We start from the raw sequence: 25,484 nt of genomic DNA on the forward strand, positions 1-25,484 counted from the left end.
CAGTTGTGTCCGACTCTTCGCTACCTCATGGACTGTAGCCCGCCAGGCTCCTTTGTTCATGGCGATTCTCCAGGCAAGAATACTGGAGTGGGTTGCCAGGCCCTCCTCCAGGGGATCTTCCCAATAACCCAGGGATTGAATCCAGGTCTCCCTCATTGCAGGCGGGCTCTTTACCATCTGAGCCACCAGGGAAGCCCAAGAATACTGAAGCAGGTACCCTATCCTTTCTCTAGGGGAGCTTCTCAACACAGGAATCGAATCAGGGTCTCCTACATTGCAGGCGGATTCTTTATCAGCTGAGCTACTATTTTTGACTATACGTGTGTGGAAATATGGGAAATAGGGGAAGGTTGAACCCATACACACTGTGAAGAAACCTCCCATCTGTTTATATCCATCACCCTCCCAAGAGCCCAGGGCGGGGGGAAGGGTTCTTACTACACCCGTCCTCATCGCTGTGGTCCCCACAGTCATTGTCTCCATCACACTGCCACTGGGCAGGGATGCAGGTACATTCTCCGAGGGCGCTCACTGCACACGTGAAGTGGCTCCGACCACAGGCACACTCGGGGCTGCTGGCCAGTCCTGGGCAGAGGGGAAAGGAACCAGTGAGGGCTCAGCTCCCACCCAACCAAAACCCATTCCGGGGAGGGCAAGGTAGAGGAGCCGAGTTTAGGGGCACTGTTACCCAGGAGATCAGGGAGACGTGGATGACGTCATGTGCCGTCCCCCTCCTCTAGGCACAAACAGTCCAGAAGATACTGTCTGACTTTGGGCTCACAGACGGCCCAGGTCTCCCCTCTATGAGGGTTTTCTGCACACCCGCAAAGGCCCAGAGACAAATGACGCCAATTGCAGGGCTCGTGGTCCTGAGGAAAGGCAGCCAGGGACAGGAGGCCGATGCATGAAGGCTTCCAGGTCCTTCCCTCCAAAACCAGGCAGCGTTATGGATGCTTTTGCCTCTATTCAGGACCGGGATGCTGAATTAAAATGCTGGCGCCCCTCTGGAGATGACAAGTCACACCGGGGCGCAGGAAGCAGCAGACACTGCTGGGAGTCCTACAGTCAGAGCGCACCTCTAAGGGGGGCGACCAAGAGAAGGGGGGACGGGGGACGGGGTGGGGGGACCAGGCTGCCTTGGGGCAGAGCGACTGGGGCCAGCCAGGGCCTTCCTGTCTGTGGGCATGGCCGCGGCCTGGAGGAAGGATGGCAGGGGCCGCCCCGCCCCCAACCCCTGCCGCACGCAGCTGGGCTTCCCTATTGAGCATCCAGCTATCTGCCTGGCCAAGTCCCATGACCGGCCGCTGTGCCCCCTCCCCAGCGTGCCCAGCAGGATGCCCTGGGATGGCGTGTGAATGGCTCGGTGCCCCCGCTCCAGCCTCAGCTGGAACAAAGGGTTCTGCCAGGGTCACTCTTCCCCCCCTACCCCAGCATTCATCTAACCCACTGGGCTGCTGCAGCTGGGAAGGACGGGGGCCCCCTCTCCCTTGCTCATCTCCCCCACTTGCTTTCTTCTCCTTGTCCTCCCCTTCGCTGGGTGCTGCCCTCGGGCTGGGCTGGAATGGGGAAGGAGTCAGCTCCCAAATGCCACCCCGCTTCCTTTCCTATTTCCCGGGCCCAGCGTCCCTCTCTTGGCTCATCTCCTTGACATCTATCCTCACTTCACATTATATTCCTCAGGCCAGCTTTAGGGTTCAGGGCCCAGAGTGAAAGGGTGGATTGCTATTCCCACTGAAAGCAAAGGACTGCTGTTCCCTAGACCCCTCCCTCTCCATGTCCACCCCCAGGACAATGATAAGCAGAAAGCAGGGGTCCCTAACCTCAGATGCATGGGGGGTAGGGGTGGGGGACAGCCAGGCTTTGTGATCTGTGAAGCTCTGAAACTACAGGCAAAAGGTATTTCTCTGGAGTGAAGGACCACAGCTCTCACCCCACCTTCAGCGGAGGCCTTGCCCTCACCTTCCATATGCTAAGGGAATTGGCTGCCCTAGAAAAGATGCAGGACTTCCTGCGGAAGCCACAGGAATCCATCCGAGAGAAGCTGCATCTCTACTCCAAGGCCAGCACGCCTGTCTCTCCAGGTCTCCCCAAGTGCAGGACGGAGGATTCTTCCCAGGCAAGCACCGAAGCCCCAGTGCCCTCCTCTCTGGCCTGTTCTGGGAGCACTGAGAAGGGAGGGTTTTGTTTTCTTTTTCACTCAGACCCTGGGCACCAGAGCCTGAGAAACTTTTCTAAGTGTGATCAGCTCATCACAGCTATAAGAACCACTTTCGGGGACTCCGGCTGGGATGAAAGAGCAATAACTAAGTATTCCAGAGGACTCTGTGCCATGGGGCTCACCAAGACACTGACCCCCTTCGGGGGAGGAACGATGAAGAGGAAGAATAGGCTGCCACAGTGGTTCCCAGTGAAGGATGTTTTTTTCTCCCTGGGGGGCATTTGGCAATGCGTGATGACATTCTGGGTTGTAACTGGTGATGCGGATGGAATTCAGAGGATAAAGGCCACAGATGCTGCTAAATATTTCACAATGTACAGGACTGCTGCAGCTGCTAAGTTGCTTCAGTTGTGCCCAACTCTGTGCGACCCCATAGACGGCAGCCCACCAGGCTACTCCCCCGTCCCTGGGATTCTCCAGGCAAGAACAGTGGAGTAGGTTGCCATTTCCTTCTCCAACGCATGAAAGTGAAAGGTGAAAGTGAAGTCGCTCAGTCCTGTCTGACCTCAGCCTGGACCTTCCAGGCTCCTCCATCCATGGGATTTTCCAGACAAGAGTACTGGAGTGGGGTGCCATTGCCTCCTTCAAATGTACAGGACAGGTGCCCCCAAACAAATAAGTTATCCAGCCTAAAACGTAAATGGAAGGTTGGGAAATACTGCTAACCACACAAAGCAGGGAGCAGGGCCACACCAAGGAGGCGATCAGGGTAAGGGGGTGAATGGAGAGAAGGTATGGGAGGGAGGGGAAGAGGAAAAAGCTCTGGGCCTGGAGCGGACAGAGCTGGGACCCCTGACCAGTTGTGCTACCTTGTGTTAAGTACCATAGTCCCCTTCAGTTCAGCTCAGTTGTGTCCAACTCTTTAAGACCCCATGAACCGCAGCACGCCAGGCCTCCCTGTCCATCACCATCTCCTGGAGTTCACTCAGAGTCATGTCCATCGAGTCAGTGATGCCATCCAAACATCTCATCCTTGGTCGTCCCCTTCTCCTCCTGCCCCCAATCCCTCCCAGCATCAGAGTCTTTTCCAATGAGTCAACTCTTCGCATCAGGTGGCCAAAGTACTGGAGTTTCAGCTTGAGCATCATTCCTTCCAAAGAAATCCCAGGGCTGATCTCCTTCAGAATGGACTGGTTGGATCTCCTTGCAGTCCAAGGACTCTCAAGAGTCTTCTCCAACACCGCAGTTCAAATGCATCAATTCTTTGGTGCTCAGCCTTCTTCACAGTCCAACTCTCACATCCATACATGACCACTGGAAAAACCATAGCCTTGACTAGACAGACCTTCGTTGGCAAAGTAATGTCTCTGCTTTTCAACATGCTATCTAGGTTGGTCATAACTTTTCTTCCGAGGAGTAAGCATCTTTTAATTTCATGGCTGCAGTCACCATCTGCAGTGATTTTGGAGCCCCCAGAAATAAAGTCTGAGCCCCCCAAAATAAACACTGTTTCCACTGTTTCCCCATCTATTTCCGACGGAGTGATGGGACCAGATGCCATGATCTTCATTTTCTGAATGTTGAGATTTAAGCCAACTTTTTCACGCTCCTCTTTCATCAAGAGCCTTTTTAGTTCCTTTTCACTTTCTGCCATAAGGGTGGTGTCATTTGCATATCTGAGGTTATCGATATTTCTCCCGGCAATCTTGATTCCAGCTTGTGCTTCTTCCAGTCCAGCGTTTCTCATGATGTACTCTGCATAGAAGTTAAATAAGCAGGGTGACAATATACAGCCTTGACGTACTCCTTTTCCTATTTGGAACCAGTCTGTTGTTCCATGTCCAGTTCTAACTGTTGCTTCCTGACCTGCATACAGGTTTCTTAAGAGGCAGGTCAGGTGGTCTGGTATTCCCATCTCTTTCAGAATTTTCCACAGTTTCTTGTGATCCACACAGTCAAAGGCTTTGGCATAGTCAATAAAGCAGAAATAGATGTTTCTCTGGAACTCTCTTGCTTTTTCCATGATCCAGCAGATGTTGGCAATTTGATCTCTGGTTCCTCTGCCTTTTCTAAAACCAGCTTGAACATCTGGAAGTTCACGGTTCACGTATTGTCCCCTTAGCCTGGTGTATAAAAAAGTCACAGATCTCTTCTCTTGGATGAGAAGAGGAATGTGGGAGAGGCTGATCCGTGCCTGGGCACACCAAGGATGCTCCAGAAGTGCAGGCTGGAGGTGCGGGGACATGAGGATTTGGGGGCTAGCTTCTTTTTTAAAAGGCCTTGAAGCTAAGAACCTGAGTACCAGGATCAAGGACAACAGCATCTTAGGCCACATGCAAGTCAAAAGAAATCCAGGCTAGTGGTTAAGAATTTGCCTCCCAATGCAGGGGAACAGGTTCGATCCCTGGTCCAGGAGGATTGTCCATGAGGCGGAGCAGCTGGGCCTGTGCGCCAGAACCACTGAGCCCATGTGCCTAGAACCTGTGCCCTGCAAGAGAAGCCAGCATGGTAAGAGGCCCACGCATTGCAAGGAAGAGTAGCCCCCACTCACAACTTCACAACTATTAGAGAAAAGCCCCCACACAGCCGAAAGTAATAAATAAGTAAATCTTAAAAAATAAAGGAATTCAGTAGGCAAAGAAGAGCCTTCGGGGGATTTTTTTTTTTTTTTTTAGCCTCCCCAACCTGCTTTGGCTGAGTGATAGCAGAAGTCCTGACTTCCCCCTGCAGACTTAGAAACAAAGCATTCCATCCGGTGGGCATCCAGTTGGTTGTTGAAAAGGCATGACTTCCTGCCTGTCAGAGCAACATCTGAACGTCGGCATGTGAAGGTCAGGCAGCCGGCGACAGGCAAACTCTTGGCTTGGGTGTTCATACAGTAAACAGACACATTATCCTCCAAGACTCAGCTCTTTTGGACAACTGCTGCCCCTCTGGGATCCTGGGAGGTGGAATTCTGCCTTTTCACTCGAGTCCTGGCTGTGATCATAAAGGACAGCTTTTAACCCTTTTTAACTAAAAGAATGGTGAGTGAAGAAAGGAAACAAATGACTGCGGGTGGCAAGCCGTGGTCTTCATTTCAAGAAATGTTCAGTTAGAGTGCTCCCCGGTGCTTCTGGCCTTGAACACTATTTCCCAGCCACGTTGCAAGTCTACTTTGGCCGTAAAGGGGATGGGACCTTCAATTTAATGCTGTTCAACAAGGAAAAGATCTCTTCCCAAAGTGTTCCCTCTCCCTGATCATCCGGTAATCCAGCTTTTAGGATACATGTTAATGTGCTCATAAGGCCTTCCTAGGAGGTTAACTCAAATCTCAGCCATGTTACCTACCACTTTCTCACTGCTTTCTTTAAAAAAAAAAGAGAGACAACCATCTGCTTATACTACCAGATACTGTGGAACATGGGAGAGAACACGGATTCCAGAGTCAGAGAGGCTGGAGTTCAAGTCCTGGTTCTACCACTAACTCTACAACTTTGAGCGAGTTAGTTCATGCCAGAGTCTCAGTTTCCTCATCCATAAAATGGGAATAACAATAGCTTTACCACAGAGGGTTTTGTAAAGATTAAACGAAATAATCTGGGACTTCCCTGGTGGTCCAGTGGCTCAGACTCTGCAGTCCCAGTGCCAGGGGCCTGGGTTGGTCCCTCGTCAGGAAACTGGATCCCAGTGCCACAACTAAGACCCCGTGCAGACAAATATATAAATAAATGCTTTTTAAAAAATGTTTTAAATTTTAAAAATCCATGTAAACTTCTTAGTACAGGGCCAGCACACGGCAAAAGCTTTATAAAAATACAGCCACCACTCACTGAATATTTGCCATGTGCTCTCCAAATACTTTTCTTATGCTACATCACTGAAGGCTCTCAACAGTCCTGGGAGGTGTCTGTTATTATTATCACCATCTTACAGGTGAGGACTCTGAGACCTAGCGAGGAGAAGTCTGTTGACAAGTCATACAGATACTAAGGGCTGGAGCCAGCACTCACACACAGGCAGGTGAATTCCAGACCCTCTGCTCTTAATCCCCTCATGATACTGCCTCCCAATACGTGGTATTGCTATTACGAGAGTTTCCAAATCTCTGCGATGCAAAAAGGGAATTGGTAATACTGGGATTTCCGAATCCTTCTTTCTGCATTTAGCAAATGCACAGCGAGTTTATGGATTTCTAGCAGTGCCCTCTCCTTCTGGCTACTGCCAAGGCTAAAGGCCTATTCCCCTTGCTCTAAGGTCAAGTAGCAAAGCAAGGAGAGTATGGAACCCTAGTCCTTTGAATGAGCGCCTCACTATTGTGTTGGTCCGGAAAAAGACAGGGCTTCACACAGCAAATGATTAAGTTCTGCGGTTTCTCTTAGCAGCATGCAAGCTTACGTTTGCACACACACTTGTGTTCTCATTTAATCATTACAGTCGTACCCTTTTAACAGGTAAGGTCATCTGCTTTGGCCAAGGTCATAGGTTAAGCAGGAGAGCCAGGAGGGCAGCCCCATTCTGATCCTTAGACCAATATTCTTCTGTTACTATGGTCTCGGCAACCGGACTTCCAGTAAAGCCTCTCACTGAGGCACGCTCAAGTGGGAGAGGCGCTGCTCCTCACCACTTCACAGAATGCTCAGCTCAGGAGGGACCACACCTTCACTGGAGGCTCAAGGTGTCCAGTGACTATGCACAGCTACAGAGCAGCTTTTTCAAGCTGAACCAGAAATGAGAAGGCTTAAGGGCTGTCCTGTGTGTATCGGGACACGACAGCTCTCACAGCATGGGAGTGATTACAGTGGGGAAGTGAGACAGCATCACTCATATAAGTGAAGGACATTTTTCTTGTTTGCAAAAATATTTATTTGTTTGTTTGGCTGTACCAGGTCTCAGCTGCAGCATTTGGGATCTTCAATCTTTGTCGCGCAGGTTCTTTAGCTGCAACATGCAGGATCTAGGTCCCTGACCAGGATCAAACCCAGGCCCCCTGCCTTGGGAACACAAGGTCTTAGCCACTGGGCCACCAGGAATGGTTTTCTTAAACACTGTTCTTTTCTCCAATGCTGTCTTCTTTTCTATCAACTGGCAGCCATGATGAAGATACAAACCTTATTTAATGAGGATAAGTTTTTTGAAATGACCCTAAACTACATCCAGGCCAATCAAGAAACCAATCCTTGGGCAGGTTACTCAGTAAGTATCTCGCACTGAAAGGGAGGCCCACGCCACAAGACAAAACTGACATAGCTGAAAGGGGTAGCAGCCAAAGGCCACATGGAAATGGATCTGGTCTCACCCAAGAGATACCTGGAGTCAAGAGAGACCCGGGTTTCTATACAGAGGACAGAGCTTGCACAAAAAAATAAAAACTCTGGAACCAATACCAAACAAGGAAAATGGTTGGCAGCAGGAGGCCAGGATGTGAACCCTTTCCTGATGCTGCCCCACCTGGATCCATGGAGCCTGACTTAACTGAAAGCGTCTGCCCTGTGCCCAGGGGCCCCTGGAGTCTCCTCTATGGCAGCACTTAGCCCACTGTGGGACCACTGTTCTCCTGCTAGACCAGAAGTCTCTTGGCAGTTGGAATTGTATGATACGGAGCTTTGTATCTGTATTCAGTGCGTAGCTCAATGTTTGCATGTAGTGTGGATCATATAAGTTTGTAAAATGAAAAAAATGACAAATCCCTTGAGAATCCTGTGAGAGCTGAAGTCAGAGGAAAAGAGGAAGCCCAGAACATGAGAAATAAAAGTGGTTATTTCTGACTTACCCTATACTCAAGAAAGCAAGAATCTTCTTTTTAAGGTGGCTACCTACTTGTATCCAGGTAAAGTATAAGTTCACTCCTTTCTCCAACAAGAGTTCCTTTCATTTGCTGTGTTATCAGGCTGAGTTACTGACATCCATAACTTTCCTTATCTCTGTCCCTAGATCCCTAGAGGCCAACCTTACCTGGTTTGAAAATCTATCTGATAAACTCTTCTCCTCGAGGGCCCTCTCAAAAGTGACACCACGAGACACATGACTATCAGTCCCAGCAAGTTCAGTCCCCTCTTGCCAGTTTCAAACACAGAAAAGACGTCTTTAATGGTCAGCTTCCAAAGTTTTGAGGCAGAAGAGCATGGTGTCAAGAACATGGGAACAAAACGAAGCTAGATACTGGCCATTGGACCTGGGCATGTTATTTAATTTCTACCTTAGCTTTTCATCTGGAAAACTGGGATAAGAGCCCCTACCTCCCATGGGTGTTATGAGAACTGAATTAGTTAATTCATAAAAAGCCCTGAGCATATACTAAGCTCTCAATAAATGACAGCGCCTACTTTTACTATTACAGAATCTGACTCACTCAGCCTGTCTTATCCAGCCACCCCTTGATTAAGCCCTAATATTTCAGGGCTTGAGACGTCGAAAAACTCGACTGTCTGCCAAGCTGCAGTGCTGCTCCCACGTGTTAAGTTGGCGGCATAAGCGGCCTCAGGAAGAGACGGGGGAGAGTCCTGTGACCACAGTCCTGCTTTACAGCCCTTCTCTGGGGGAGCTTGAAGTACATGGCATCCTTTATCCTTACCTAATCTGTCATCAACCAATTCCTAGGAGGCAAGCATAGGAAAGAGCATTTAGGACCTAAATTTCAGAGCAATTAGTTTCCAGAGGATTAGTTTCCTTTTTTTGTGAAATGGGGGTGGTGGTAGCACCTATTTCATAGGGTTGATAGGAGGTTTAAATGAAATAATGCATACAAAGTACATCACAGCAGCTATTATTTTGTTGCTGTTGCTGTTAATACCACCATCTTCATCTGCGTCTTCTCTCTCAAGCCAGTAATGTGGCTATGTCTCCATACAGGTCCGCAGAGGTCTCCTCACCCCGCCCAGGAGCTCAGTCAATAAGACTCCACAAATCCAGCAGGGCTTGGAGGCGGCTGTGCTCACTGAGAGGCTGCTCAGAATATTGCTCTCCCCTCCCCCTACATCTCAAAACCCAAGGCCCACAGGATAACACATGGCTTCAAAGAGCAACAAACCACATCTCCTGGGAGCTTTTTAAAGCCTCCCTCCATCAAAAAAAAAAAAAAAAGGACCGGATAGGTAATTCTTTACGCACTGGGATTCTCTGAGAAGACTGAAAACAGAGAGGAGAAGTCAATCTGAGATAAAATAGAGGCCAGTCTTGAGCAGGGTCTTCTGGTTTAGCTTATATATAAAAGAGTCTGTTCTAAGAGCCAGTGTGGATTAGAGGGTTAACACCTCAGGCTCTGGGTTCAAATCCTGGGGCAGTTACTCACTAGCTGTGTGACAGCAAATGGCCCAAGCCTTACCTTCCCATCTATAAGACAGGAATCTAACAGAATCTTCCTAGTAAGGATACGGTGAGGAGTAAATGTGATAAAACATGCTAACACTATCACAGCGCCAGCAACACAGAAAAGAGACTCACCAGTGTTAACTGCCCCAGAAGCCCATTTATCATTTTTGGACCACATGTCCCAACTTGCTATGCAAAAATGGTCACCAGAGATCACTCCCAGAGGAGCAGAAATTCTCATTTGGGGGAGGTATATTTTAAAGCCATTCACTTTTTTTTGCTTCTCTGAGCCTGTGGTTGAATTTTCTTGTTTAAACAGCAGGTAAGTGTGGGGTTGGGTGAGGGGGGGTTGGTGGTGGAGTGGAAAGACAAAGAAACTCCCCTCTCTTATTTGCTTTCTTGCTGTTGTTTAGTTGCTAAGTTGTGTCCGACTCTTTTGCGACCCCAAGGACTGACAGTCTGCCAGGCTCCTCTGTCCATGGGATTTTCCTGGCAAGCATACTGGAGTGGGTTGCCATTTCCTTCTCCAGGGGATCTTCCCAATCCAGGGACTGAACCCACGTCTCCTGCTTGGCAGGCAGGTTCCTTACCATTCAGCCTCCTGGGGAGCCCTTATTTGCTAGAAGTATGGCTGTTAGAACCCAGCATCTGTATTTGATTTCCAGCAGGCCATAGTCAGCCCAACAGAGAAACTATCTCTTGTCCTCATCCAGGCCATGGTGACAGTCAGCTCCCCAGGCTGGGGCCATGGAGGGGACTATTTGGAGCATTTCCCCTACCCCCTGCCCTGCAGGCTGGGCAGGAAGTGGAACAACTGAGCGAGGAGAGATCACCGGAGCTCCTTCCAACCTCGAAGCGTCTTTATTTCACTGCTAATCAGGTGTCTCTCTACTCTGTAGCTGCCCGGCCCTTCACCCAGATGGGAGGTGGTGGGGGACCCTCTCCCCCACCAAAAGGCTCTAGGGCCAGGAGCTTCCCCAGCCCCAGAAAACCTCCAGTGATAAATTATGTAGCTGCACCTTTGTGCTGCCTCTCCGCCAGATGGGAGGTTTGCTCCCAGGCTTTTGTTTCCGGCTTTGCTTGCAACTCCAATCCTCCGATCCTCCCGGCTCTGCACAGAGGTGAGGGGGGAGCTCCGGTGGGCTGTGTCTGGGCTTGCAGCGAGTCCCCAGCGAGGCTTTCTTCAGCTGGGGCTCGGGCAGCGCCCTTCCCCTCCTCACTCTAACCTGAACGAGCAGGGAGCAGGGTGTCAGGGCAGCTGGTGGGCGATCCACTCAGCTGTGAGTGAGGATGGGAATGCCTACGTGCCGTGAAAGAATGAAGTTTGCTCGGAAGGGCGTAAAAGGTGCCCAAGGGCACCAAGGATGTTTGCTTCTTGCTAAATCAAAAATGCAGACCAGAAAATGGAGTCAAAGGACTGCCGGGAAAGCTGGAGAATCAGCTCTTTGGAACGGCTGCTCTTGGTTACGGTCAACTTTCCACAGCCTCCCACCCCCCCAACCATCACATCAGTGGCACCAACTTAAATGGAAAAAACAAAGAGACCACAGGGGTCAAACTCGATGAGTGGAGAGGCTGGGGGCTGGGTCGTGGGCTTGAGACTCCAATCTATTCTCCCTGCATGCCAACAGGATTCTGGATTGAAGACAGTAGTCCTGAACGAAGGCAGCCCCACAGCGGCCCGGCCCCCAAATTGGGGCAATTACTACCTTATGAGCTCTGGGGCCTGTCCTTTCCCAGGCCAGTGGGAGGGAGAGCCTGGAATTCTAAATGGTTGCAGCTCCAGGAGACCTCAGCCAGAACCCCTCACCCAGGGTCACAGCAACCTTAGGGCGAGAAGGCTGGCTGCAACCCCGACCACGGGGATGCTCTCAGAGAAAAGCCCCGCCTCCCAGGCTCTGACCCAGGGGAACTGAGGCAGAGTGAGCCCGCTAGACTCGCAGCAGAGCTCCACAGACTTCTTTTCCGAAGTGTGGATAGGAGAGAAATATGCTCAAGTTTCATTAGGTGTTCAAGGAGGGAAAGAAGGGGCATGATCTTAAAAAAAAAAAAAGAGCAAAACTCAGCTTAAATGAATGAAGGGCTGAGCCTCCATTTTAGCACATGACACTGTAGTTTAACTACTTGTTTGCCTGATTCCCATAGTTCAAAGGCGAAACTCATCTCTAATCCATTTCTGCAAGCACGCTAGCTAACAACCAACGTTTATCTGTGGGACTCTGTGCTGAATGATTTGAACGTACTATTATCTCATTTAATTTTTACAGGATCCTTGCATGATAGTTTGTTACTATTCCAGCCCCTTCCTTACAGATATGAACCCTGAAGTTCAAGGTGATCAAGTGTTTTATACAGGATCACCAAGACGTGGTGAAGCCAAGATTCAAACTGCCTGCGCTTCTTGATCATGGAGCTGTGCATGCAGGGATTAGATTAGCACTTGACAAATGTGTGTCCAGGGAATGAATGAACAAATGAATGGGTGCAGAGCCCAGTTCAGGGAATGCTCCTGAGTGTGCTGGGGAAAAACAACCTGACCCTGTCTGCTCGAAGCTGGAAGGAGAGTGGCAAGCACAGGCATTCACCAGAGCTATTTATAGGGCCAAACCCTGGCTCTGCCAGCCAACCAGTCAGCATGAAATCTTTCCTGGGACACTGAATCCCACCAGGCTGAGAAAGGGAGAAAGGTTTCCAGTACTGAAGATGAGATGGTAATCCAGACACAGTCTGGGGCCAGATGCCCCATGTCCAGGCAACTGTGACAAAACTCGTAGCTAAACTGTGTCAAGGAATGTAGAGACCGTGGCTGGAACAGGCTAACGGACCTAGTTGGTCACGGGCATGGAACGGTCATGAAATTACGAGATGTGTCCAAACACAAAAAAAGACAAGACTACTTCTTAAAGTAGTCTCCAAAATTCTGCCCCTATTTTGGAAGCCCCTAGGATTGACCCTCCCTTCAAAGGAGAAGCAACATAGCCAGCCTCTCCCATCTTCCTTCTTCTTAGGGATCAAGATTAGCAGTCAACCCGTAGAAAGAATGAGAAAGGCTAGTAAAACATCCTGTCCTCTGTAATGTCCTGTGTTCTCCGCTGGCCCAGAAGATGGGCAAGTCCAGTGTGCTCAGTATCAGACAAGGCCTTACTCAGTTCCCTTGCACCTGTCATTCTTAATATCATGCGCCAGTCCCAAAGATGTTATCTGATACCCAGCAGGGTACAGAAGAGGAAATCCAAAATCAGTGACAAGCCAGGCATCTTTCACAAGTTCAGTAAGATCAGGGACAAGGTCAACAGAGCACCGTGACAACACCAGATGGAAAGGAGACCAGTCTCAGCTCCACTCTTTGTCACTCAGCCTCACAAATAACCCTCTATGTACCAAGGCTTACCTGGAAGAGATCTCCAAGACAAACAGGGTTTCCACTCTCCAGATGGTGGTGGATTGTCCGAGGCCTCACCTCAACCCTCAACAGGAAGATTCCCAGGGCTATTACCAGTCATCAAGTTTCCTTCCAAAAATCTTTAGGAGTATTACACAGGTTCAGGCCAATCCCACAGGCTCTAGGAAAAGTCCCAAGTACTAGCAGCATCCAAATAAGTGCCTTGAATTTTAGTGTCTTGAATTCATTCCTAGTTGAGGTCAGATCTGTCTAATGCATCGACTATGACACAGTGACTTCTCCTTGAGCCCCTGGAACATAGGTATTTTTGGTTGAGTGACTGTTCAGTCTCACTGGTGAACCATGAATCTGTCCCTTCCAAGCCTCCGAGGATGGCTCAGCAGCAGGCTAGGCAAAGTTTAGATCTTGGTGCCACTGAGGGTCCTTGGGCACATATACAGAGAGCCTCCCATGCCTTGAAGTTTCCATTAAATATCTTGACCTTGAAAAGAACCCAAAGAGTGACCAAGAGCCCTCCTATCCTTCTTCTGTGATGCACAGAATATACACAACTTTCTACCCCGGTTCTCAATGCAGATGTAGTGTATGCAGTTTTGACAGCTCTGGAGCAATAAAATCTTCTTGGCCAGTCTCCGCCGGGAGCCTTCCAGCTCCCCTCTCCCCAGGGCAGAAGGCGACAATCTCCTCTCTGGCTTTGTTGGTATCCGTTTTAGCGTCCCCCCCCCCCCCCCCCAACCCCCGCCTTTTCTTTTTCCTTCAGTGCCATGCCATTTCCCTTGATCTTTTTCAAAACTTCCTCCAGGGGGCAGGGAGGAAAGCTCCCTCCTCTTGCCTAGCCGCCGAAGGGGAAAAGCCCCCAAAAAGCATAGCTGTCCCTTTAAGGGGCCCATGTGGTGGGAAGAGCAGCTACATTCCTACCCTAGTAGGGCCGCTGTCCCAACACGCCAAAGAGGCTACAAATAACCTTCGAGGAGAGAACCCCGGAGGGGGAGAGGACAGTCCAGAGAGGAGCATGGTGGCCGCGCTGCTACTCCAGGAGAAGAGTTAAGCGCTCGGTGGGCATGGAAAAAAGTCCCTGAAAACCCACTGGTCGTCTAAATAACAGGCAGAGAACTCTGTTTTGGATTTGGGAGGTAAACCAATCTTTAAAACAAGTGTTCAGGCATCTCCACGCCCTGCCAGGCAAGTTCCGAAATCTGCACTATTTCCACGCGCGCTCCCTTTACGTTAAAGAAAGAATCCGCTAGGAGGCCGTGGTCTCCAGTCCCCACCACTCTGAACCCCGTCCAGCGCCTCATCCCGGCGGCGGCGGGGGGAGAATGCGAAGACTCAGATTCCACAACCACCGGCCCCCCCACCCTCTACACCTCGGTTGGACAGAGGGGGGTGAATAGGGTTGGGGTTCAAAGATCAAAGTTCTTTGATCTTCGGGCACCAACTAGAGGCAGCTGCTAAATCACGGGGTTCACCCACGATCGTAGCCGGCTGCCGAGAAACAGATTCCACCCGAGCCGTCATTGCACACGACAGTTGCGTTCGGGCACCAAACAAGTTATTAATGAGGAGCAGATGAAGCAGCAGTCCCCTTGCCACCCCTCCATCTCCCCCGAGGGCCACCGCGCGGGCCGGGTGTGGGGTGGGGGGCTGCCTGGTGAGGTTCGGCGACACCCGCCCCCCTGTCCCAGCAAGGACGGATCTGCGGGAGCCTTCCAGCAGTTTCTTCCCTCTGTCCCTCCTCTGCCCCTTTTTCCAACCCTGTTTCCCCCTCCCCCTCCTCCGGGAAGGATCCAGGGCAAGAAACTGATTGGTCACAGCCAGGAGAGGGAACCCAAAACACCGCTAAGTGGGGATGCTGCGAGCGAGCAGTGCCCAAGGACCCCGGCGGGAGCGTGGTCCGGAGTCCGAGCAGCTGCTCCTCGAATCGGGAGGAATCCCCTGAGCTCAAGTATTCAGATTCCACTGGAGCCTCTCTTCGCAATCCTCCTGAGACCTCCCTCCACCCCGGACCCTGGAAGGAAGACTATTTACAATTTGTGCTTTAGCGACCATCCTTCCCCTCCTCCCTTTCTTCGCACACATTCATTCGCACCAAGGACACAGAGACCGTGGGTCACCCCGAAACGGGAAGCACCCCAGCTCTTCAAAGAGCAGCGAGGGAAGGAGGGGGCGAACGCCTTGGATCTTCCCCCGACCTCTCCCCTCCCACACACACCCTCCACCCAGCCTGGCCCAGACCCGAGCCCGGGGAGCTCCTCGGTCGCCGCTGCCCCATCTCGGGCTGGAGGAGTCGGGGGCGGGGAGGGGTGGAGAGCTCCCGGTCCCCTTCCCCGGCACACGATCTCCGGGCGAACTGCTTGGAGTGAGAGGGCGAGGGGCTCTCAGGCCCCAGCCCGCGCCGATCAGCTCTCGGAAGGTTGAGTCCTGCAGCGGCCGGAGCCCGGGGACAAACTTTCCCGGCTGGCGGGTGCGCGCGAGCGCGGCGGCGCCGCTTACCGTGTGCGCAGAGCAGGGCGCCAAGCAGCAGCGCGCCGCACGGCCGCCTCATGGTGCCGCCGCCGGCGCTCCCTGCCGGCCCGGGGGTCCCGCCGGCTCCCGCGGGACGGCGCGCCGGAGGGTATCGGCGGAGGTTCCCCGCTCAGGGGCCGCGTCCCGGTCCACGGCTGCGGGCGCGCCCCGCCGGTCGCCTCCGGCTTGCTGCTGCCTCCAGTGCGGGCCGAGCCGAAGCCGCCCCGCCAGGGGACCGCGAGGGGGGTGTCCCGGGCCCTGCCGCCCCGCCCCCAGCGCCGCTGCCCCCGCCACCGCCACCGCGCCTGGTCCCGCCCCCCGCGCCGGCCCGGCCCCTTCCCGCCCTCGGCCCCCGCCTCCCGGTCCCCGGACCCCACCCGCCGGCGCCTCCAGCGCTGGCCCAGTTCCTCTGCAAGCCACCCCCACATTCCTAGCCCTCGAGAGAGCCCCCCCACCCACCCCACGCACTGTCCCCGTTACTACTGCTCGGATGTCCTTAACTTAGAAAAAAAAAGGTGTCATCGTAGCGGCAACTCTCGGATCCCCGCTCACTCTAGTTCTGGGCCAGAGTGGTGCACCCAAGCTGACCCGAGTCGCCTGGACGTGACCCCGGCCCCCCTACGGGCCCCGAGTCCAGACTTTATTGATGTCTCAGGATACGCAGCGCTTGCTAATGCATAATCCTCTCGGGCTTCACAGACATCAAACAAGGGCCATCAGGGGGCCTGGAGCGCTGCATCTTCACTGGCGTTCTCACTGTCAAAATTTCTTTTCTGAGATTTTTCTCCGCCCCCACCCTTCCCCCGCCCTCCCCCGGCCACCCGGGCCCCCAGTCTAGGCAGCGTTGTTCGAGGGCTAAAGAATTCCACGACCTCCCCTTTTCATGTACTCATTTCCTGAGGTGGTTGTCTGGGTCCTGTCGCCCCAGCTCAGACGTCCAGAATTGGCCCAGACGTAGTTCCTCCTCGCTGTCTTTGTAAATCAGCGTGGTTAGCCTCTTCACCTTCTTTGATTTTCTGATCCTGGCAAGGAAGGAAGGGGGTAAGGAAGTTAAGTCTTGCAGTGGTATCCTCTCAGAGACCTCAGCCTCCTCCCAGCTCCAGTCTCTAGAGCCTTCTAGCAATATTTAACTTTGGGGTTAGTATATACCGTTGTAAATTTCTCTCTTGTCTTCGCTTTGTGGCCTGTGCCTCTCTCCAGCATATATTAATAATATGGATTAATTTTGTTACCACCTTCCATTTTCTAGGTTGAATCTTGTCCTGCTTCTTTTGTCCAAGTCCCTGACTTCCTTCGGTTCAGTTCAGTTGCTCAGTCGTGTCCGACTCTTTGCGACCCCATAGAATGCAGCACGCAAGGCCTCCCAGTCCATCACCAACTGCCAGAGCTTACTCAAACTCATGTCCATTGGGTCGGTGATGCCATCCAACTCATCCTCTGTCGTCCCCTTCTCTTCCTGCCTTCATTCTTTCCCAGCATCAGGGTCTTTTCCAGTGAATCAGTTCTTTGCATCAGGTGGCCTAAGTATTGGAGCTTCCTTAGGGTCCTGTATACCATTTTTCTATCCAAGCTAGTATGCCAGCAGTTTCTGCCTTTGGATCATTAGCGATTTTCTTAAACCACTTTCCTCTCACTAGTAAATAGAGTCAGGAAGCCCCAAATGCCCCAGGTTAGCCGAGGGGAAAGTAATTTGGTACAGAGCAAAGAGATTAGGAGATTGCTCCAGTGGATTGGTCACCATTTCATCCTTGCTTGCCTGCAATTTTTCAGAGGCTTTCACTTCCAATTATCATCTTTGACCAAAGCTAACATTAAGTTCGCAATAGCAAGAAAGAAATGCGGTATTCACTACTTCTTAGCCAATATTTCTCTATTCTGTTTTGCCTGAAATTTTTACACAGATGAAATGTGGTTGCACTAACGTCACCATGGTAACTAACACTGAGGCATTATCTGTGTGTAGTTCTTCTTGCTGTCTGATGGCGGCAGTAGAGTCAGATCAGGTTTACTTGATCTTACTGCTGGGAAAACAGTCAACCTTTAAGACCGGTGTCATCTGAGCCTAAAATCCAAGGAGAAAAAAGTGAAAAGTAGAGGCTGATTCTCAATCCCCCTCCCCACAACATTTTTGATGCAGCTTTCATTGGTCTCAGGGTTTCAGTATATGTTGCTTATGAAGGCTTGTTTTTTGACCTATTGAGGAAGACCTCGTGATTCTGGAGGCCATATATTTTTTTTCCCCACATGAAAACTGAGGACATGTGGTATAATGAATACATTTGTCCCCAAAAATCCAGAACAGGCGGTCACCATACTTTCAGTGTCAGGGGATTAAGAATTTATAAACAGTTTCCACTCTGTATTCAAAAGACAGGTTCCTTTCCAGAAGGCATGGTTTGTGTTGTTTTTCTGGGGTTGAAGAGGAGCAGGGAGGCTGGCTCTCCCCCTCTGACTCAGGCTCAGGAGACTGCATTTTCTGCGTGCGTTCCCAGTCCTCCTCCTCCATGGTTCCACACAGTCCTGGTGTACAGGGCCGTCCCCGGCTGCTGTGAATCACTGGGAATATCAACGGGTAGAAACGAACTTGTTGCATGGTCCCTGGCTGGGTCACCCCCTAGGGTGAGTTAAGTCTTGGCTGTCAGAAACTGCTCTTGTGCCAGGAGGGCTAAGCCATATTTATTTTTACCAAGCCTCTCAGACTTTCTTGTTTGTAGTGAGAGATCCTGAAAAGCATGCCAGAATGGGCTGTTTGTCTCCCTTTTATTGTCCTCTGGGACATGCCCCTAAGAAAGTTGTAGGGGATTGCCAATGCCAGAGGGGGTCTCAGAGGCATTGGTTTCCTCAGAAACATCACCCCCTTTCCTTCATCCTTCTAGAACGGACCAGGGGACTGCATTTCAAAGGTCACAACATTGCCTTGAATTAGACCATCACTAAATGGCCTTTTCAAAGGACACACAGGAAGTGCTACAGAAACAAAATAGAAATGGGCATTATTTTGATCCACTTGGGTTGGTAGAATCCTCCTCTAACCCATGCATCATTCGACAACCTGAATTCTAAAAGTAATTCTTCTAAGAGAGTAAAAGGCTTGACACTTCACACTTTAAACCAGTGATTCTCAATTAGGAATGATTTTTGCCAACATGGGGCAATACCTGGTGACATTTTTGGGAGCAAGTATTACTGGTGAATAATGAACAGAGACCAATAGGCAAGATATCTCTCCCCACAACAAATAATTATCCAGCCTGGAATGTTAATAGTTCTGAGGTTGAGAAACCTTGGTTAAAAAAAATTAAGAACATGAGTCTGCAAAAAACTGCTCCATCGCTGGAATCACGTTCTTGTGTGAATGGAGGAGGGAGACCTTAAAGCTATAAAATGGAAAACAAGAGAAAGCACAACTAAAGGAGCTGAAGAGTCCATACCTATCTGTCCAGGGTTGGCTATTACTAGTATTGACTCACCTAGTGGGAGTATTTATTATGAATATCTTATGTCCCAGGCACTGTAGAAGCAATGGTAACTAGATATATTGCATCCCTGGAACTTAAAGTCTAAGTTGGGGAGGCTACAAGTATACAGAGGCATTAAAAGTATAATCTCACGAATGAATTTAAAGCTATAAATGCTATGGGTATTCGAGGAAATGGACAGAGCCTGTTTAGATTTGGGGGTTCAGGCAACGCTTGTCAGAGGCACTAACACTCATGCTGAGTAAGATTCACAAGACCAAGAGTGGATAGCGTGGGTCTTCTAGGCAGAAGGAACAGTATGTACAAAGGCCCTGAGCCAGGAAAGAGTCTGTAGGGTTTACAGAAAAATCTCAGTAACTTTTTAGCAATGGGTATGCTTCTATCTGGGCTTCCCTGGTGGCTCAGCAGTAATGAATCCGCCTATAATGCAGGAGACACGGATTTGATCCCTGGGTGGGAAAGATCCCCTGCAGGAGGGCTTGGCAACCCATTCCAGTATTCTTGCCTAGAGAATCCCCATGGATAGAGGAGCCTGACGGGCTACAGTCCATGGGGTCCCGGAAGACTCGAACATGACCGAGCAACTAAACGGCAACAGCAAATGCTTTTATCTAGGTTCATGGAGCTGCTACTAGAGACCAGAAGAGAAGAGGCATAAAGAAATAGTCCAGTTTGTATTTCTAGGCTTTCTTTAATTCCAGATGCTCCACAAAACCCTTTCTAGCACCAACACTTTTCACATTCCAGGTCAACAGTAGTATTTGAGTCAAGATCTGAGTACCATGGCTGATACAGTTCCCTGGTGTAACTTGGGGCACATCCTGAAAAATGGGACTTCCAAGCACATTTTTAAAAAATCTCCTGAAAGCTTGATAGTCACATACCTGACACATATAAGTAGAGCTTTTGCAGCAAACATCTCAGTACATCTTGCTAATTTCAGCGGCAAAGTTGAATTTAGAATGGTGGATAAACAAATGGACCAATGAATAAATACTCATTGGTAACAACCGTGACTCAAACATCTCTGTAAATGGTCTGTTTCACACATGCCCCCTTATAATTCATTTTCTACACAGCAGCACAGTGACTTCCTAAAAAACAAATCAGATCATATTATTACTAGGCTAAAAACCATCCCATGCTTCCTACTCAGAATAACGGCTGTACTCAGAATAATGGCTCCACTCAGAATAATGGCTGTACTTCTCACATGTTCTTTGAGGTCCTTCATGAGCTGCCCCCCACTTAATTCTGTGACCACCTTTCCCCTCCATTCTGCGCTAGGCACACAGGCTTTCTTTCAGCTCTGCAACACACTACCATTTCTCACAATTTTTGCACAAACCATCTCCTCTACTTAGAATATTGTTTCCCCAGACCCTTCTATGGCCACTCTCAGCTCAGTGTCATAGCCTCAGAGCTTACCACCCTACATGTGCCTTGTCCTTACTCATTGCCTTTACTCTGTTTTATATCGGAGATTGAATAAGAATTCATGGAGATGGTGCCATTTTGCCGAAGTCTTACAGGATGTGTAAGAGTTTGCATGGGTGCAAGCTCTGTCTCTTCATTCATGTCCAACTCTTTGTGACCCCATAGGCTGTGTAGTCCACCAGGCTTCTCTGCCCATGGGATTCCCCAAGTAACAATACTACAATGGGTTGCCATGCCTTCCTCCAGGGGATCTTCCCCCCTTTCCCACCGCCCCCGCCAGGGGTTGAACCTAAGTCTCCTGCATTACAGGTGGATTTTTTTTACTGCTGAGCCACCAGGGAAGTGTTATGTACAAGTTTACTAGGCAGAAGATGTGGAAGAGGTACATTCTAGGTGGCAAGAAGAGCTTATCCCAAAGCAAGAGGGTGTGAATGAGCTCAGTATGTTTGGGAATAGTGAGTGGGAAGGAAGGTATGGCAAGAGAATTACATGGGTAGGAAAGAGTGAATGGCATAGTGGCTGGAAAACTAGATTGGAGCCAGACTGTGAAGGAATGTATATGTCTGCATGTTAAGGAATTTTGCTTCATCCTAGTAACGGTGAGTCAGCAGTATTTTCAAAGTGAGGAAGTAACATGGTCAAATTTCAATTTTAGAGCAATAAACTCTGTGACAATATAGAAGATGACTTGGGGGAGAAAAAAATAGACACCAACTGCAGCTTTTTGTCCTGAGATTCAAAACTTTGGGAACGTCCAGTTCATATCCTGAGTTTATTTAGTGATTCCTAGTAGATTCCCTTTCATCTTCATAAACTAGTTCTCTTGTCTATAGGCAGCATAATCTCTACACCTGTTGTTGAGGTAGTTGCTTTTTTTCTGGGTATTTCTTAAGCTATGATGATCTGTCACACATAGTATTTAGGTGTAGAGAAGAGATGCCAGTGCTGTCTGGTTGATTTTTAATCTTCTCAATGATGCCTTGCCATCTGCTGGCCTCTTTATTTAATGAATTTGTTTCATGAATCGGTTCCTGTGAGGCAATCATAAGTCCCATGGATTGGATGGCCTTCATTTTCTAGGCTTTTAATCTAAAGTAGGGGGGAAAGTGTTTAATACGCACTGTGCATGATTCTGGAAATTGAAAGATGAATGAAGACTGTCTCTGACTTCCAGGAACTCATAACTTAGTAGGATAATTCAAATCGTGTTTTTTTTTTTAATGACATAAATTTTAAAGTCTACTTTTTCTAATATATTGTTTACATTTTATTTCCAGTCCTTAGCTACATGTGTAACGTGTGAAATTAACATTTATAAAACACTCCACCCCACAATAGCAGGATAAACATTCTTTTCAAAGTGCACCCACATCTACTGAGGCATATTTACTAAGGTAGTCCATATTCCAGATCGTAAAACAAGTCTCAATAAAGGCAAAAAGATTCAAGCCATATAAGATTTTATATCTGATCACAGAGGACCCAAACTAGAAATCAAGGAATTCCATGGTGGTCCAGTGGTTAGGACTCCATGTTTTCACTACTGAGGGCCTAGACTTGATTCCTGGTTGGGAATAACAAACCACCTGATCTGCCTCTTAGAAACCTGTATGCAGGTCAGGAAGCAACAGTTAGAACTGGACATGGAACAACAGACTGGTTCCAAATAGGAAAAGGAGTACGTCAAGGCTGCATATTGTCACCCTGCTTATTTAACTTATATGCAGAGTACATCATGAGAAACACTGGGCTGGAAGAAGCACAAGCTGGAATCAAGATTGCCAGGAGAAATATCAATAACCTCAGATATGCAGATGACACCACCCTTATGGCAGAAAGTGAAGAGGAACTAAAAAGCCACTTGCTGAAAGTGATAGAGGAGAGTGAAAAAGTTGGCTTAAAGCTCAACATTCAGAAAATGAAGATCATGGCATCTGGTCCCATCACTTCATGGGAAATAGATGGGGAAAAAGTGGAAACAGTGGCAGACTTTATTTTTGGGGGCTCCAAAATCACTGCAGATGGTGATTGCAGCCATGAAATTAAAAGACGCTTACTCTTTGGAGGGAAAGTTATGACCAACCTAGATAGCATGTTAAAAAGCAGAGACATTACTTTGCCAACAAAGGTCCGTCTAGTCAAGGCTATGGTTTTTCCTGTGGTCATGTATGGATGTGAGAGTTGGACTGTGGAAAAAGCTGAGCACCAAAGAATTGATGCTTTTAAACTGTGTTGTTGGAGAAGACTCTTGAGAGCCCCTTGGACTGCAAGGAGATCCAACCAGTCCATCCTAAAGGAGATCAGTCCTGGGTGTTCATTGGAAGGACTGATGCTAAAGCTGAAACTCCAATACTTTGGCCACCTAATATGAAGAACCAACTCACTGGAAAAGACCCTGATGCCGGAAAAGATTGAAGGCGGGAGAAGAAGGGGACAACAGAGGATGAGATGGCTGGATGGCATTACCGACTTGATGGACATGAGTTTTGGTGAACTCCGGGAATTAGTGATGGACAGGGAGGCCTGGTGTGCTGCAATTCATGGGGTCGCAAAGAGTCGGACATGACTGAGCAACTGAACTGAACTGAACTGAGCTGGGGAACTGAGGTCCCACAGATTGCACAAAGAAACAAAAAATTAAACAAAACAGAAACACCTCTGGAAAACCCTCTGGTGTATGGAAATCCTGAATAATACATTTCCATATAACCCATGGGACAAAGAAGAATTCCAAAGGGAAATTAGATAATGTTTTCTATTTTAATTCATAAACTTAAATGTTTAAAGGATACAAAATCACATTTTGGAAAATCGGAGCTCTCTTTGTGGGAAGATTTTTAACTAAAAATTCCATTTCTTTATAAACAGACAGGTATTCAAGTCATCTGTTTATTCTCGAGTGAAACTTGCTAGTTTGGATTTCAAGGAATTTTTCCATTTTACATAATTTATTAAATGAGTAACACTGTCCTACTATTCCCTTAGAGAAAATGACATAAATATTTATCAAGGTGCATACTCCTGGACAGAGGAAGTCATGGCTAATTTTTGTGGGCTACCAAGAAGAGTAAAAAAAAAATCTTTCTTTCTTTTAAATTACATGAAAGTATCATTTCCAACTCTTTTTGCAGCACAGAAAATATAAAATAACAAGAAGGTACGAGTCTGTAATTGTCTTTGGGCTCCAGTTCAATTTAAGCCATGTCCTCTAAACCACTTTCTTGTGATGCATTAGTTTTCTTTAACTGACCAAGAATTTGTGACCGTTCTTTGCAAGTTCTCCCAAAGTTCTGGTCTGCTGATCTGGGGCAGTCTAAAATGATTTGTCTGTGAATAGTATTTTAAAGTAAACATGTAAACCTCATGCAGTGGGCACCACACTTAGTTTTTGCTTTTCTCTTATGGAAGATAAGTCTTTGAAGAAGAGCCTAGTAGCTCAGCATGAATTTCATGACCTGCATTTCTTAGTAGCTGCTTCGCCTTTAGCATCTTTCTGCTTGATGAGTTGATAAAAGCTTGTCCTAGTTTCTTGAACCTGTTTTGTAGCAATAATTCAGACTGCATTTTTTTTCTTTCTATTGTTTCCTTGAGGTTTAAAACTATTTGGTATATTTATGTTTGCTTTTCTGTGGTTTTCATTTCCAAGGAGGATTTTCTTCCCTATCCGTCTCTCCACAGATCCTCTGCAGAGCCAGAGATGTCTGTTCATTTTCTCTTTATAATTAGAAATTATAATCTGATAAATTGATGTCTCAACATATCCTCTCTCATGGGCATTTTTTCTATTGAGTTTGATGTTTCCATTCCTTATGCTGCGGTACTGACTGTCGCATCTCAAGCCCTCTCTGTGTTTTGATCGATTTCATATCGCTTGCTTATATTCAGGATTGTGGAGTTGATTTCTAATTTATTGGTTTACCTTGATGATTATTTGTTTGGGTAAAAATTTCAGAACTATGTAATAATAATTGAAGAACCTGAAAAGCCCATCTAATTGAAGGCTGAGATTTTTTTCTTTTCTTTTTTTTTTTAACATTCAATAGGTTTACAAAAATACACTTGACTCAAACAATTCTTGTATATTTCTCGTTTTCTTAAGATCCGATTGTAAAGGTTTCACTAGAAAACTTCCTTTGCCACTGATGGGTTGCCAAAACATATTCATGTGATGTACGGCAAAAAAAAAGAAATGTAAAAGTAATGGCTGCTTTTGGGGAAAAACAAACTCTCTACGAAGGGTCATCACTTCTGCTTAAAAACATTTTAAAGATTTTCAAGCCACTCAGTTATTGTTCATTTTCAGGTTGTTCGTATGCCTATTATAGATCATTTTAAGGATAAAGAAAAGTATAAAGAGGAAAAATGTAAGCAGTACTTCCACCACCATTTAAAGGCTACCTGCTATTTCTGTGCAACCTCAAAGTTTCTTGAAGGCTTAGCCTAGCGACCACCTGCCCTTTTCTAAGCCTTCTGTCTCAATAGACTGTTTAGGACATTAAGAGTGGAACGCTGACTTTAAATATAAGGGCCCTTAGGATTTTTATGGAAGGGATGGAGCTGTAAGGAAAAACCTACAAATTGCTCCAGAGATGACATCTTGTTCTTATTTAGCTTTCTTTGAGTCATTAACAGTCGGGCGCCACTGGTGCTGAAACTTATCATTATTATAACCGCAAATGGGTTAATGCCCAAACAAAGCTATATTCTTGGGGCTGGTTCCCAGATCCACCGCACAGACCCCAAGAGCAGCACCCTCCAAATCCCAGGATAATGCCCCACAAATGAGGCGATGTCAAATGTTCAGCCTGGACTCAAAATTCTCTTCTTTTATCTGGGAGCTCACAGTTGCTGGCAGGGCAGAGCCAAGGGGAAAATAAAAAAATAAACGTCAAGCCAACAAACCCTAAAAAAAGAGGCTATGTGGTTTAGCGGTCAGACCACTATCCTGGAGGTTGAGATCGCTGCGATCCAGTTCCAGCTCTCCCACTGACTGGATGGATGATGCTAGACAAGTCATTTTCCTGACCCGGTCCTCGGTTTCCCTATTTAGAAAAGGGAGCACTGCTTTAGAAAGTTTTTATGAGGACAAATGAAATGACCTGTGAATAGCTTCAGGTTGCTTGGAAATAAAATGAAATTACAATCCTTAATAATTACCATCCTATTACTTAATTAATAATACAGTAAAAAGCCACAGGTGTTAAAGTTTTGA

At 48.2% G+C, this 25,484-nt stretch overlaps 1 protein-coding gene across 1 annotated transcript in view; it reads right to left on the bottom strand.

Moving 5' to 3' along the window:
* Positions 1 to 17,949, bottom strand: part of LRP4 (LDL receptor related protein 4) — a 53,949-nt gene extending 36,000 nt beyond the window's left edge. Inside the window, 5 exon segments of the mRNA XM_068988050.1 lie at positions 439 to 585; positions 15,345 to 15,426; positions 15,429 to 15,856; positions 16,311 to 16,378; positions 17,810 to 17,949. Coding sequence (XP_068844151.1) covers positions 439 to 585; positions 15,345 to 15,426; positions 15,429 to 15,856; positions 16,311 to 16,378; positions 17,810 to 17,949 — 865 coding nt within the window.
* Positions 17,950 to 25,484: the final 7,535 nt, after the last annotated feature.

The sequence above is a fragment of the Capricornis sumatraensis genome, chromosome 16 (assembly GCF_032405125.1).
Source record: "Capricornis sumatraensis isolate serow.1 chromosome 16, serow.2, whole genome shotgun sequence".
NCBI lineage: Eukaryota > Metazoa > Chordata > Mammalia > Artiodactyla > Bovidae > Capricornis > Capricornis sumatraensis.